Below are 16,233 nucleotides of genomic sequence, written 5' to 3'. Positions count from 1 at the left end.
TGGACAGTCTCCTAAATACAAGGCTATTTTCAGAATGCACTCGCATGTGTCTGTGTGCATATAAAATATGTATGTATGTATATATGCACACGACATACATATATACATAATGCATATATATTGTATTCATGAATATATATGTGTGTGGGTGTGGGTGTGTGTACGCATATATAAATATATACACATATGCAGCATTCTGAGTAGCTAAAAGTTAGAAATTAAACAGATCTCACAATCAGCTTGCATTTAATTGGCCGAAGCCTTCCTACATTTGGAACAATTTCAGAGCCAAATGCTCTTTTCATCATCCTTATCAGACCATGAGACTATAAAAACCGTGACACTGGTTGCACCAAGATGGTGGTTGATCCCATCTTCTGCACTCCAAGCACTAGCAACATTTTGATCCATGGAGATCTATAGCTTCCGACTTGGCATGCTTATGGAGAACATCACCAAATTGCGAACTATTTGGCCATCATTACAACTTGCAGATTTGTAAGAAGCATGCATCTTTCCATGCATATATGAATTACAAACCTTTGACCCAAATTATGGGACTAATTAAGGATACTTACTGTTTATCCGACACGTACTTCATGAATAAATTTTGATTTATTATCCGATAAATTAATTTTCAGCATTACAATAGCATCAATGTGATGAAGTAATTTTTATGGCACAAAAAAGTTCACATGAAACTAAACATCAGTATTTCTCTAAGCCTGTAAAGTATAAAAAGAAAACAGGCATAAAATCAAATGAAAGGTGATTACTACAACATAAAATAACAAAATTGGAGGGTCTCTTTTGCATGAGAAGGCGGGGATTCATTGTGCTTCACTGGAAAAAATACCAGCACGCTATGTCAAGATTTTATGGAGCTCTGTCGAATGGGAAGGTATCATTGTAACAGGTATCCCAAACAGCCTCAATCGCATCTCTTGCAGCTGCATCTGAGCAGTATGGATTATTTTGGACAGACTTCAGAGCTCGCCTTCTCACACATTCCTTCAAATGCCCAGAACAAAAGAAAACAAAAGTAGAATACAATTAGAAGAACTATCATAGAGGCGATGTTGAATATAGGAAAGCAAGAGGTAGAATTAGGATGATCACAAATGCTTCATTGACATTTTGTATTAGAACCTGGTGGTTTATGGAAAAATACAAATAAAGACTGCAGACATGGAGATGATAAAAAAAAGATGGTCTGCCCCACAAGTTTGATAAAGCAGTTTGCAGCTCACAACACCTGGAGCTTGTTTGGGTGCCCCCTTGAGGATAAACCACATGCGGATTAAAAGTGTGGAGTCAGGTACGGGTAGGAAGAGTGGAAAACATCACTGTAGAGGATCTTCGGAGTGCATATGTGAGACCCAGCCCAAAATAAGCCGTTTTGGGCTCAAGTTGACAAGCCCAACTAACTTCAGCGAGAAGAAGAGACTAAAACAGAGGATCGCGATCACGATCCTCTGCTTCCTCTTCAGTTGAGCGGATAAGTCACAGCAACCGTGGCTATTGTGGACTCTATAAGGCCGTTCGAATGGCCACCGACCGTTGGGTCGCGCTCAGCCGCCGTCGGGATCGCAGACATGTGCAACGACCAAGCTTATCGCCGCTCCCAAAAGCTCTATAAATTTTCTCTTTCCCCTCCACCCGAACAATCACCGAGCATCTCTTCCTTCTTCCTCGCCGCCGGAGGTCATCATGTCATCGAATCCGAGCTCTGCCACCCCAAAACCCTCTCCATTTCTCTCTAGATCCCCATGGCTTTGTTTTTTTCTCCCTGTTTCGAGCGCCGCCGCCACAAGACCACCAGACCAAGTTGTCCTCGGCCGAGATCCTCCATCTCTGCCACTCACCAGTAAGCCTTATTTTCCTCTTTCTTCTCTATTCTTCCTTTTGTTGAGATATCTCCCTTGTTTCGGGCCAAACCAAGAATGCCCTCGGCTTCTTCCTCCTCATCGGCCACCGCAGTCGCCGCCGGCCACACTATTGTCATCGGCTAGCTGTCAGCCCCCTGCCACCAAGGTTCGGCCACCATCGGACCTTCTTTCGTCTCCTCTCCTTCCCTCTCTTCCTTCCTATTTTCTTGTTCTTCTCATTTATTATTTCCTTTCCATTTTATTCTTATTTATTAATTCAAAAAAAAAGATTTACTTCCCTAGCTGCTATTTTCTCCTTGGCCTGTAGATTAGATGTCGTAATGGCTCGCGCCATCAAAGACCAAATCCAGACCCTTGACTAAACCCGAGCTGAGACTCTCTCTCTCTCTCTCTCTCTAAGCCTCTTTCTCCCTCTAAGCCAGACCCAGGGATCTTAGTTCAAAGCCCTGATTCTCTTTTTGCTCGGATCCAAGTTGACCTTAGATGGAGGCTGTGCACCGCCTCGATGCCCAGGCAGCATATTGAACCATACTTCTAGCCTTGTTAGATACCCCCTAGAATTTGGTTATTCTTGACTTTTTGAGCTACTTAAATCATAGCTCATCTTGACCAGTTTAGACCAACCCGGGCAGTCGAGCACTACCACTTGACCAATCTGATTTGGGCATAAGGTCATATTCTTAATAGTATTTTAATTTTTGACTTTGCTTGGCTTTAAAAATAATGATAAAATTAATGATATTTTAATAATATTAAAACAAGTGAACTTGACCTGCCTGTCTGAAGTCGGATTTTGAAGCGAGAAGAGGGTAATTGACCTAATGCTTCAAAGCATATTTTTTATTAAATTGGATTATAATATTTGTTTTATACTTAGTTAAACAGATCAGGCATGTTATTATTATGATAGTAATTATTCTAAAATATGTTATGTGCTATGTTATGAAATTTAAAAAATATGACTAGACAAATTATAAAAAAATATTTTACATATATGTATTCTCAGCACGGCTATGATCTAGCCCTGCCAATGGAGATTATTCGTTGGCCCTGTCGACTTGTAATTTGAGAAACTAGTTTCGACATCGAAACTCCGATGATTAGAATAGTGGTGTTTTGGCACTTTGTGCATTTTGACCCATTCCAATGGATTACTTGGTTGTAGCCTGATATTGAGTTTCTAGTATCAATTTATAAAAATAATAATAAATTTAAAAAATATATGTATTATTCAAAATTGATTTATTTCAGTCAGTATCTTGTTATTATCTATTTATTTAGCATGCATAGACCCCACTTTGTAGTGTTATGTTGCTTACTGGACTAGTTAGCTCATTATACTTACTCTATTTTTTTCAGATCCAGATGCATGGTTGCTCGAGACTTGAAAAAGTGTGCTAGATCTTCTGAAGATACTTTTAGTTATCATAATTCTAGTCAAACTATTTAGACTAGTTAGAATATTTTATTTGATTTAAATAAATAGTTAGCATATGTTGGCTTATATCACTTTGGAACAATTGTAAGAATTATTTGAATAAGTTTTTGATTAAATAAATTTTCAAAAACTATTATTGTTTTGATATGATCTGTAGCCTTGCATGCTTGTATGGTCCGCCATATAGGTATGCAGCGTCCTATACGCTCGGGGCTAAAGGCATGACAGCATAGCCCCGAAAAAGTCGGGTAATATATTTTGATTTTTTGGGATACTGTGATTGGGGTCTCCTCTGGTGCGACTCCTCTCTTCTCTCCATTGATAACTTTCTAAATTTTCAGCTTGGTGAGATTTGTCCAATAGATAAAATGTGCATCCATTTAATAAGGCCCTTAGCCTCAATGCTCATCAACACAATGCTAGGACCGCTATTTTCTGAAGTGGCAAAACTTCTACGAACTTGGAATTAACACATTGTTCAAGAAAGAAATGGGGCAGGTTTTGGAAAGCTTAGACTAGCTATACACATCTGTAAATTAAACATCAAGATAAGTACCCAACACCAGCACAGATAAGCTCTCCACCTATCCACTTTTCAGTAGGATGGCCAAGAAAAGAAAAGAAAAAGAAAAAGAAAAAGAAAATCAAGAGCTTATCAACAAGCATACATTAATTTGCAATGTCTACATCGATTTTCTAAGCAATATCAGTTTGAAATCAGATATTGCACATTCCAGCTAGTTTCACTTCTACATCTATTTAGTAGTCAAACAAATTTCTAATGTATGAATCTGTGTAGGATATAAACCTAGATGTGATTTAATGTAAGCCATAACAGATGGCTCAAGGTTAGTTTGCTTAAGCTCTTACCATTGAAACATATGATTAAGATATCTTCTATAGTTGTGTTAATTTCTGGAACTAGTAAGAACCACGCCAAATTAGATAATTTGTACCCATGACAAAAGAACTGCGCAGAACTTGAAGTCAGAACACTGAAGAATGCAGTAGATGAATCAGATTGGTTTTGGGATTTGGTTAATACACATCAGCCATGATTAACAAACATCACTAAATTCTGAGGCCATGACTAATGAGTTGAAAAATGGATCATGTCAAGTTGGAATTCTGGTTGTTGGATGTACTGTCTACTCACACAGGTTAATCACTCTCTCTCTCTAGGGTTAATACAGATCAGCCAAGATTAACGAGCATCATTAAAATCTGAGGCCGTCTCTAACAACTTGAAAAATGGATCTTGAACTGGTCATTGAATGTATTGTCTGCTCACACAGGTCAGTTTCTTCCTCTCTCTCTTAAAAAAAAAAAGAGAGGCAGTTGAAGGGGAAATGAGATGGTGGGTTAGTAGGTCTGATCCAATTTTATACAAGTCAAATTACACCCAATTCTACAAATGTTTCTGACATCAAACTCTGATTTAAAATAGGATGGATCGAGTTATTTCAGGTTGGACCAGGTTCAGGTTCTGAAGGGATCAATTTATTGAAGACTACAATTTATTAAATACAAGGTAGGAAGTAGGTCAAAAGTAAAAAAAATGATTACTCTGATTACTCAATTTTCATTAATACAAGGCATTATGTTGAAAAGACTTGTCTTGACAGTGGATATAGCCCTTGCTAGGGATGAATAGTGAAAAAAAATCATTTAGCAAAACCAAAATGCTGGGATTGAGTCTCATTAATTATAGTATTATAGTGATGGTCACATTCTTTCCAAGGGACAAGCAGAATTAAGCAACAGATCAGCCATTATTAGCAGCATTTCTCTATCTGTGATCAGTATTGTAATTCTAAGAGGTCTAAGTTAATGAAATGTATAGTAATATAAAGAATTCTATAGTACCACATAACAGCATAGGGCCATAACAAAAGCATGACTCTTCTAAGTTCCGGAATAAAGGAAAACTTACTTGTTCATGCCCTCGTATCTTCATAAACCCTCGCAGCAATTCCCGCTTGTAATGGCAATCCCCACTAAGATGGTTAGCCCGAATCTGGATTAGTAAGAGAGTGTAACAGCCTTAAAACACTCCAATTTAAAATTATGGAAGACATTGCTTCTTGAACTTAATCTTAGCAGGTAACAAAATCAATGTGCCTATGCTCATAAATGGTCCAAGTAAATGTCAGGACATGTATGAATATTATGTTACCTCAGAGCAAGCATGATGAGCACAATTATTCCAGTTCATGTTCTTTGCACGACAATCATCATAAGCATGGATTAGCTCATGAATCAGAACTTGATTGATCTCATCTTGGTATGTCATATGATTACAACAAACGGTTATCTGAAATAAAAGAATGGCAGGGTTAGTCTATTTAACATGTATTGCTTACTACTAGAAATAAAGTACCACTAACTAACAAAAATGATACTCTCCTTCTTTCTGATTTTTAAAAAATTGTAGACAATAATTACCAAGTTAGAACAACTTGATGTTTCCAAATAAATAATCACTAATGGAATGCATATTACAAGGTAGTAGTGCAAACACATCCACATGCTTATTATTACCCTATCGGTGTGCCTAAGAAAAAAGAAAGTAGGGAGACCAAGGTTTCCAATCTCAGTACCGAACCCTGTACCCGTACCTTATTGTTACAGGTCAGATCGATACGGTATTGCCCCTATACTAACATATAGTACTAGGCTGAAAATGGATTGGATATTGGTATAATCTAATTCTATATTTATACTTATTTTGCAGATAGGAATATGGAGTCAGAAATCAAATGGACACTAAAATTTGTACCATATTTGTTCTAGACAGATGCAGATAGGAATCAGATATTAATCATATCATACTTGTGTTAGATGTATACACGTATTAAATCAGATATTATTTTAAATACAAAATTGGATTTTTGAGAAAACTTAACAATGGCAATATCAGATTATAAAATTTGGGCTATACATGTCTTTGGAGGAGGAAAGTGGCAAGTAACTTGCATGGAGAACTTATATAATTAAAATCCCTCTTGTTGATCATCATGATGCGTGCTCATTAATGTCAATGTTAGGTAAACATCTATGCACACCTTCAGTGGAAAAGGATTATCTTTTTACTAATATGTATACATAAATACTCATATCTGAAAGGATACCTTAATATCCAGATATCGAAATCCCAATTTGAATCCAAGTTCGAGAAACTTAATATCCAGGTATTTGAATCCAAATCCAAAAAGAAAACCTTAGAATCATTTCTGCGTCCACATCTGAAAAAGTATGTATCCCCATATCCAAATTCGCATTCCAAGCCTACTGGATACACGTTTTTCTATCCAAATCCAACCCAGTTTGAATATGAATATTGGATATGGTAAGATTTTATCTGATCCACTTTCAGCCTTATGGCACACTGTTGGAGTCAAGGCAACAGCTATACCGTGTCTTAGTACAGGGGCAAACCAAACCCCTGTACCATACCAGTATTTTACCAGGTTAGTACACCTCATTTCAGCCAGTATGGTCCGCATCAAAAACTTTGAGGTGGAATGTGTCAACCTTTACTTCTTCAGTAAAAGAACAGGCTAAGAGTTCCTTTAATGCACCTTGGCTTAGTATTTGAAGCCTAAAAATGAAGAAACTTCCCTATATCAAACCTTGCCTTCTTCCTCTTCATCTTCCCTGAGTTTCCCAATTATATAATTTGTAATGTGGAATCACAAGGTTGAATTCCGTATCTACCAACTAGTTTTTCTAGGTATGAGGCAAGTCCTCATTTTGCCTATACACTTAGTTTTGGCACTAATTTGCATAGGGCGAACACCAAGCTGGAAGCTGGTCATTAAAAATTTTCAAAGTTGATTAATCATAATCTGTTTGATGAAATAGGTCAAAGATGCACTTCTCAAATATGTCTGAGGCACCTTGTTAACCACGAAGAGAATCTATTCTATTTAAAGAGCTTTTAAGTTCCAAACATCTCAGATTACTTACCACTCCACCCACATTCCTTTCGGTGTGTGTATGTGTGTGTGTGAGAGAGAGAGAGAGAGAGAGAGAATCCAGTTTACAATGTTTCACAGCCAAAATTAAGGGGTTCTGGTCAGATGTAGTCAACCCCAAGTAAAGAACAACATGAATTAGAGGCATAAGCCTTAAATATTAGGTATATGGAGGGACAATAGATTTGAGAAATTCTTGTGTTTTTTTCCTACAGTAATAAGCTTAAAGATAGAAATGTTTATCAACAGAAAAATAGCATCTTCTTAAATATGAGCCCTATTTTTTTATTTATAAGGAATTTTAAAGTAGCATGCAATTTTAATTGATTTGGACAAATTTTAACTTCAAGGAATTCTTAAGCCCTACCAATATGTTTGATTTGTGTGAATAGAAAAGAATTAGAGTGGGAATCAAAATAGAATGGACTGAAAAAAGCAACAGGAAAAGCATTTCTACTCCAGTATCAAGCACAAAATGAAGGAATGCTAGGAAAAGGAATGATAATTCCACTCTAATGTTTGATGATCATTATCTTTATATTCTAAAATGGATTCAATTTTATATTATTTTTTTGAATATATCCTTGACTTAGAAACAAATAGATACAAAGTTCGATAATATCTTTTCAATTCAAAATTTAATCAAATCACATCTTCCAATTTTTTACCATAAGTGCCATAGATTTATCCACAGAAAAGATATCATTTTTTCGCATTTATATCATAAATGTTGCATATAACAAGTATCATTCATTCCAACAGGAATGGGAGTGAATTCCTCACACTTGAGATTGGAACCGAAATTTCTATATAAGAGAATGGTGATGTGAAAGGAAACATGATTCCATTACTTGTTGGCAAGCCAAACATCAAAATGAGGCCAAAGCTGGAATTCCTATTCCAGTCCACCCCTCGTTCTGCAAACCAAATGTAGTGTTAAATCTTTTGTACTTGACATAAGTGAGGACAAAACTAGCAGATGCTGATTCTCTGTCCAACTTAAAACATAGACTTTTAGTATCATTTAAAGGACAACAAGTGCAACTAGGAAGTAGTAACAATTCAAGTATTATCGTTTAGTGTGAAGCAAGATAAATCTTAAGTTGCAAAGCATGTCCAGCAAAAAGCTTTAAAAAAGCCAACTTAGTATCTTTCTCAACATATTTCAGTATTTTTAAGTATATATGTCTGTGTAGCTTTTTCCACCAAAAAGCTAAAAAGTCAACTTAGTACCAAACTCAACAATTTATATATTTTTAAGTATGTGTGTGCGAGTGCTGTTCATTTTATAAATGAATAGCCCAGGTAGCTGCCCAAGAACTCGCTTGAATCAAAGCAGCATCCATGAGGGGTTTCATGTAGGGCTTGACCAACCTATCTAGAAGCCTGGTCTCTGTCGGCCTATCTGTCCTATACCAGGCACCAAAGTGAGAACCTAAGTTTGGCAGGGTGAGCATTTAGAGAACTGGTCAAGAAAACCAAGTGACCAACTTTCCACACTAACATCCTTTTGTTTGTACCCTAACTCCAAGTAAGGCAAGAAAGGAGGAGGAAGAAGGAGAAAAAGCAATGGCATTAAATGGTCACAACCCATAGGACAGTGACATCCAGGGCCATCTAGTTGTGACAATTCTGGAGGTAGGAAATGGCTACTTGAGCCCCTATTTTTAATTTTGTTTCCTTTCATCCTCTCTTCATTTTGTACTTTTTTTCCTCTTTCATGCAGCCACTGCAACCTGTCAACGCTCCTGCCTAGTGCCTAGGCACCCAGCAGACCCAAGGTTGCCCATTTGCTACCAATTTCAATATATATGTAGAATTATCTATTAATATGTATAAAATACCTTAAAGTTTCTTTTACCAAATGGAGTGTCATATACATTTTGAATCCTTAGCACTTGGCACCGCAAACATAATGGCTAAGTATCACTCTGATTCATTTATTCACGCAAAAGTTATTTGGATTTCTACCTAGGTAATATATGTGGACCTCTAGTCAGGTTGTATGTTTGGCCCTATTCAAAATACCAATGAAGATAAATATGGCACTCTGGTTATATGGTATATGTGGCCTCATTCAAATTACTGATAACAACGTATGCGGATCCTTAGCCAAGTGGTATATGTGGACCTCGGTGTTATATGTGGCATCATGTGATTTATCAGTGAGGATACATATGGCCTAGTATGCATTAGCAATAAGAATTTATGTGGTCCCGGAGGAATAAATGAACTTCAAAAGAATTATGATCTATGTGAATTAACTGATTTTTTTAACATGTTGATATGTTATAATCATCTACATGTTATTATCATTTTAAGTATCTCAATCCTTAAAATAAAATATTCTGATTTGGTATCTCATTTTAATTCTGTTCATCAATTCTTTGCTTGACCATTCCAGTGAATTTGATTTAGGTGCTATGTCCTGAAACGATTTGTTTACAACATAAACTTATATTCTTTCAATCATGGCAAAGTTATTGAGTTGTGTGACTTACTTCAATTATCGTTAAACTTTTTCAGAGTGGCTGGCAATGACTGGAGTAGACATTTTGAAGGAAAGAGGAATCCGTTTTTGGAGTGCCTTTTTGGGTCTAGGGATTGCCATGGCAGCAGTGACAACCTAATAGCTTAGCGTAGTGCTGTACTACTGTTTGTAGCTCATAAGATATATATTTATGTATGATAGGCTATATTCAAGTTTTGTAGCTAGATTTTATCTAAGATCTACAATTTGTAATACACTTTTTAGATGTGCTCTATTTGATCATATGGTGGTTTAAGAAAGCTTTACCATTCCTGCTACTTCGCCTATATTTGATCGACTACAATGGTGACACCTCAAGATTCAAATCAATCTAGAGTCATGGGGAAAAAAATCCTAAAAGCATCACAGTGGATTCAGAGATGCAATCTTATTAGCATATTCAGCCATACTGGCATACTTCTCAAACCACCTTCAAGTTGACTTCATAGTTGACATCTCTCGCATCAGTCATATCCCCATAAAATTAACCCTTATTAGCAAGATCACCAATACAATCTGTCAATTGTCCTTGACCATCTATTTGGTAATCTTTGGCATCCCATACAATGTTCTTATGATTGGGTTTGAATGTAAATTCATAGAGGTGGGGTTATATCAGACTGACTCATGGATCAGATCACAAATCAAAAGATTTTTCCCAATTTCTTTCAATTTTTATAATATAAAAGAAATGTGAAAACTGAAATATGAATCAACTATAAAGTAGATAAATGGAGAATAAAATGCCAGTTAAATAGAAAGTCCAGTTTTCACCATCATAAGCCTATATATAGCATGTCTAATGAAACAAATAATTTTGTCTAGTTATTCAAGATGTTTATACACTATATATCAATTAATTTATCCTTTTAGGTAGAATGTTTTAGAAATAAAAATGATGAGTTTAACGCATAGTTGTAAAAATATTAAAATTTGCTTCTTTTTAACTCCATGTGCCCCAACTACATATTTGCTAATATTACTCCCAAAGATTTATTTATTAGTGACAATTAATTTATAAGCCATATACCAAATAAATTATAAGAATGGACTTGGACATGATTTAATATGTAAACATCATGTTCAAGGGACTGTATAGTCCATGACATTGATCTAGATCCTATGGTACCAATTGATTTTGATCCAAGAACGAGATCCAGATCATTTAGAGCCACTTTGATCTATATTGTAAGATCCTGATCATGAATAGTGAGATTTCAACAAAACAGATTCCATACGAGGGAAGCATGCATTAAGCTTTGAGTCATTAATTGATCTTACAGATCATTTTGCATGATCCCATATTTTTCAATCTAAACCTATGATGCTTTACTCATTTGAATTGTTTCTTAGACTAAAATGCATTAACAAGATTGTTTTTTGCATTATCATCAACCCCATAAAGGAATAAACATATGCTTGGAATTGCTTCCCAGACTAAAATGTCACTGTAAGATCATTTTCAGCATTATAGTCAGCCAGTAAAAGGAATAAACATGTGCTCGCTCGCTGAATATTGTTTGCTAGCTTAGACAACCCAGAGAACCTCTAAGATAGCTAGGCCTTTAAAAACGCATGTGAATACCTTGGGAATCAATCACTTCCTTTTGTACCAACAGCTTGTTTTCATTCCCCAAACACTCTTCACACTTCCTTTTGCACCGACAGCTTGTTTTCACTCACCAAACACTCATCACATAGCACTGTCTACTTTTCCAAATATATATATATATAGGGGATCCTTGGGCTCTTTTGTTGACCACTGTATGATTGGACTTGAATTGATAAGAGATACCTGATTTTTTTTCCTACATGGGTCCAGCTTCTACCATAAGGTACCAAGACAAATATAAAACATAATATCATGATTCAATAAAACTGACACAAACGTGTGGAGTGAAACATTCTTGCAGAAGATACCTGCAAAATGAGAGGCATTTTATTTGTTCACTAGATGAATAATGCCACCTTTAGCGACAGTCTATCTAAACCATAATTGAGACAAAATTATGTCCAGGCATCCCAAAACATTATGTAGCATCTGACCTATAAAGCATTTCGGCTGGCAACATCTATGGCTAAATATATGAACAAGTATGAACCTCTCATATTTTATTCTTTAACTAGGACATCATACCAATTTATGATGTAGAACCATAGAACAATATCCTAAAAAGAATTGTAAACTCAGGAGATTCTTGTTTTGACACTAATTGAACTCAAAGGGGCAGCAGCATAAAACAACATGCAGACCAGGTACCCTAAAGTGCCAAGGTCACTAAGGTCAATCTACCAGAAAGTGCAACAAGCATGAAGAGGCAAATTTTCCTATACCAATGAGTCCAATATTATGGTTCACTAAGCTTCAACATTTAAAGTACCCAATATACATTTTAACGTTATCCAAATACGAATTCCGCTTTAGAATGATCTAAACGAACTGCCCCTTCAAAAAAAAGGACAAAGAACTAACAAAAATAGTGACAAGGGGTTAATTCCAGGTCACATCTGAAATTTTCAACTACATGACAAAGTTCCTGGTTTAATTCTTAGGTCAGATAAGATGTTTGACTGAATTAAAGTTTGGAAAGTATATATAAGATTAATATAAGATTAATATACATGACTAAGTTATGCAAAGAAAGAGAAGAAAAGAAGACATGTAAGAAAAAATACAAAAGGAGGAAACATTAAGAGAAGGATCAGATGGTGAGAATGAGAAGAAAAGAGATTATATGCACCTCGGCAGAGAATGTGAAGTTAGGATTTCTCTGGGTTAGCAATAGAAACAGGTATTTTTTTTCAAATGGCATTTTTTTTCTGAATCTCGACACCATCTATTAGATAGAAGATTTTAGCAAGTGTTTTTCCTCCCTTAGGAGTAGTTATGCTAGAGGCTTCTACTGATAGCAAGTTTAGATTAATTATCATTTAAAGTTACCCATGAATCCACACTTCAATTGGCAGAGGTGACAGAGGTAGAAGATGCAGATGAAACAATAAATGTGGCCAAGAAATAAGGGAAGCTACTAGTTGAGGGCCAAAAATGAAATCACTGTTAATCTTCAAACAAATATGAATATTTAATGTAGAGACAATATAACAAGCCAAGATAAGCATATCAGGTTATGTATGAATCTGACAATGAAGAACTTATCATTCAGGAATCTGATTGGTTAGCTGGTATCTGGTTCCCCTATTAGTTCCTAAAAAATGTAGCCATAAAATGCAGAAGTTGGTGAAGAGAAGCTTATAAAAAATTAGCCCTCATCAACTTCAATTCCTGTTCGTTCAGACCAGCTCTTCTTCCTCATAATAATCCCTCTAAATCCTTCACTTTGATATTCTGAAAGAAATAACAAGGGGACCTTTTCCTCTTTTGATAAGTCTGTATTTCACACTTCAATTAAAGAATATCCATTCTATGCCATATTTAAGATGAAGAGAAGAAATGGGTGTGGCCGCCTCATTTCATACTCTTAAGTGTTGATTAAACTTCGCCACCACCACCCCCCTATGTTTTGAACCCATGACACCTAGATCACAAGCTCGAATAAAAACAACATTATTTTTATTATCTCCAACAAGAACGGGGAGGCACTTCTCATAAGAAAAATCTTCACCACCCTACATGCCATCCATGTTAAGAAACAATGTCAGAGCTGCCATCGCATGTTTCGTACATGGAAAGGAAGGGGCTTGCAATACTAAAAGGTCTAAAAAATCACTGCTCCAACAACTGTATGATCTTAATTCTTATGCTTAGACGAACATTAAATAAGTAACGTTTATCAACTATAATTGAAGTACATATTCTACCAGCTTTCAAAACCCCCCCCCCCTCCCTTCCATGCTGCAAATTCATTTGTATGACACAGATATGCCCAGCAAAACTATCAATTAATTCGACAAAGTTGAGAATGTAGGAAAAAAGGGGAGGATACACAGAGAGGGAAAAAGGAATCACCCCTTGCCCGCTGGCGTAACCGCCGGCAGCAACTTGGTCTCTGCAGTTGATCGCCATGAGAAGCCGCACCCACACGGGGCATCCGGCTTTCTCCATGTGCTCCCGGAGAAACCTCACCATTGGATCTATAAAAACCCAACACCAATGCATATAAAATTAGTAGTCAAAAAAAGCCACCTCAAACCTCCTCGGATCGATAAGAAGAAAAGAGAGAGAAGGGGGAGTTGCTACGTTTAAGGCTCTTTCGGATCCTATCGGTGCACTCCTTCTGGGACATGCCGGCATAGGGATTGGTGGTCTCTTCGCCGGTGCTCGCGTTCATGATGGGCACGGCGGCCTCCTCCCTCTCCATCACTGCGTCAGGCTCTCTGCGGCGGCCGCGAGAGGGAAGAGAAAAAAAGAAGTGTTTTGGTTCTCTGGGTTTTGGAGGGTTGTCCCACGGACGCGGTTTATGGTTCGCAGGAACCCCGGGATATATCCTGATCCCATCTTCTCAGCGGACCGGTCCGGTTGGACCGGTCTGCGCGTCCGTCGTCCACACCGCCTCGGCCGGTGGCTGGATTCTTGATCCCTATGAGGGGGATTGTAATGAGGTGGAGGCCGGCATTGAGTGGAGAAGAAAAAATGGCTTGACACTAAGATTTTCTGTCTTGATATCGAACTCCGTATGGGTGCCACATCATTATAGTATCGGCATAGTATAGTGCAAAATTTTTTTGACGTACAAAATATCAGTACGCCACTCGTACTGGTACTAAACCAGTATAATAGGGTATATTTTGTACTGCCTAATTGGGATACATTTCCCACTTTGGCATGCCTATTTATTCATTTGCTGATTACTTTGTTTTATATAAATCTTAGACATCCTCCAAGATTTGGTTTATTTAAAAAAGATATATGTGAGTATGGTTCACTCATGCATGTGGAATAAGTGTTTCAAATTTCTTAACTAATTCCTTATTTATTAGCTGTCGCCTATAAAAGTATAGGTATCAACTAAATTAGCATAGGATTGTTCAATCCGACGACAAGATTGATTTCTTATAAGATGGGAATGATCATATCGGACAACGAAGCAATTTCTGCAAAGTTACTCAGGAAGGATGGAAAGCATTTCTACTTTACCGGCAACAATGAGATAAAAGTATAAAGTTCTCTTGATCGGTAAGAACTGAGACGGTGCAGAACTAGTTCGGTATGCTGGTTTGGTTATAGATTAGTCCAAACCAGTTTGAACGATTTGGTTTGGCTCGCTGTGATTTGGTTCGAATCGGTTTCCAACCCACCTGAGTGAAGAAGGGAGAAGGCATCCTCTCTCCTCTCTTTTATGCTAGGAGAGCCAAGAAATTGAGCAAAAGTGAGAAAACTCAGAGGAGGAGAATTTTTTTTTTTGGCAGTTTTGAGCCCCAATTGAAGCAAATATTAGGTACAATCCCTTCTCCCAATTCTTTTTTTTTCTTTTTATGCCTAAAATAGATTGAAAATTAATAAAATAAGAAAAAATATAGCGTAGATCTAAAGATCATCTGAAAAAGAAATCATGATTTTTTATTAATCATGTATTTTTAGAGTTAAAAATAATATTAAAAAAATTATATCATAATATTAAAAAATACAAAAAATTGTCAGCATGTTTTGGATGTGTGTTATCAAGGCATACAAAAATATATGCAGTACGTTAATATAAATATAAATTAATTTACTCTATAATTAAATTTAAATATTTCATTAAAATTATTTTAAATATCAAAAAATATTAAAATTACTATTTACTGATAATTTACAAGTGCTTTATTAAGTAATTCAGCTATTTTCTGCATTAGGATATAAATTATCAAAATTTTAAGTGTTTAAAAACTAAAAATAATAATTAATTCAACTAAAAATCATAAAAAGTATGGCAAGATGTGTTGGCAATTTGCATATAGTTTCTATAACATGCATAAGTTTTACATCATTTTATAAATTACCATACGTATTAAATGAATTTAAATTATGTCACTAATGTGTCAAATAATATATATATATATATATATATATATATTATTTTTTATAAAGTGTATATCCATTTTATGTAATCTATGGTAATGAATAAAATGGTTTACGACGCGTGGTTGTAAGACCAACATGAAGTACAATAATATTAAAATAATCTTAAAGTCGCCATTCTGGGATCCCTAAATCTTAAAATAACTTTAACAATTAAAAAACAAAAAGAATAGTGAACCGATACCATACCAGAATGGTTCTGTGCACAAGTGTTGATATGGCATAATACCGTACTACACTAACCCATACTGAATTTGTATGGTATCCAGGACCAAAATTATGAACCTTGTTCCTAAATTTTCGAAATATTTTTCATATGATAACAGAGATATGACATGATCAAATCATATCATGGGCCTTTTAATTTTCCCTTATTTTAA

The 16,233-nt window shown here is 36.0% G+C and overlaps 1 protein-coding gene across 1 annotated transcript; it reads right to left on the bottom strand.

Annotated features, from left to right (window-relative positions):
- Window positions 1-596: 596 nt before the first annotated feature.
- Window positions 597-14,336, bottom strand: LOC103720298 (mitochondrial inner membrane protease atp23). The gene is made up of 5 exons (XM_008809942.3): window positions 14,033-14,336; window positions 13,802-13,926; window positions 5,504-5,641; window positions 5,261-5,344; window positions 597-1,011 (listed from the first exon to the last, which is right to left on the bottom strand). The coding sequence occupies exons 1-5, from the start codon at window positions 14,151-14,153 to the stop codon at window positions 877-879; spliced, it is 603 nt and encodes a 200-aa protein (XP_008808164.1). The 5' UTR covers window positions 14,154-14,336; the 3' UTR covers window positions 597-876.
- Window positions 14,337-16,233: the final 1,897 nt, after the last annotated feature.

The sequence above is a fragment of the Phoenix dactylifera genome, chromosome 10, assembly GCF_009389715.1.
Source record: "Phoenix dactylifera cultivar Barhee BC4 chromosome 10, palm_55x_up_171113_PBpolish2nd_filt_p, whole genome shotgun sequence".
NCBI classification, from domain to species: Eukaryota; Viridiplantae; Streptophyta; class Magnoliopsida; order Arecales; family Arecaceae; genus Phoenix; species Phoenix dactylifera.
This window is presented reverse-complemented; position numbering and strand designations above follow the sequence as displayed.

What these genes read in the sequence shown, in the direction of transcription:
- LOC103720298 (XM_008809942.3), bottom strand. Translation starts at nt 14,153, where the DNA reads ATGGAGAGGGAGGAGGCCGCCGTGCCCATCATGAACGCGAGCACCGGC. An exon ending in GATCCGAAAGAGCCTTAAAC is followed by an intron (nt 13,927 to 14,032) that starts GTAGCAACTCCC and finishes GGGTTTTTATAG; the next exon opens with ATCCAATGGTGAGGTTTCTC. An exon ending in GTTACGCCAGCGGGCAAGGG is followed by an intron (nt 5,642 to 13,801) that starts GTGATTCCTTTT and finishes CTTTTATTTCAG; the next exon opens with ATAACCGTTTGTTGTAATCA.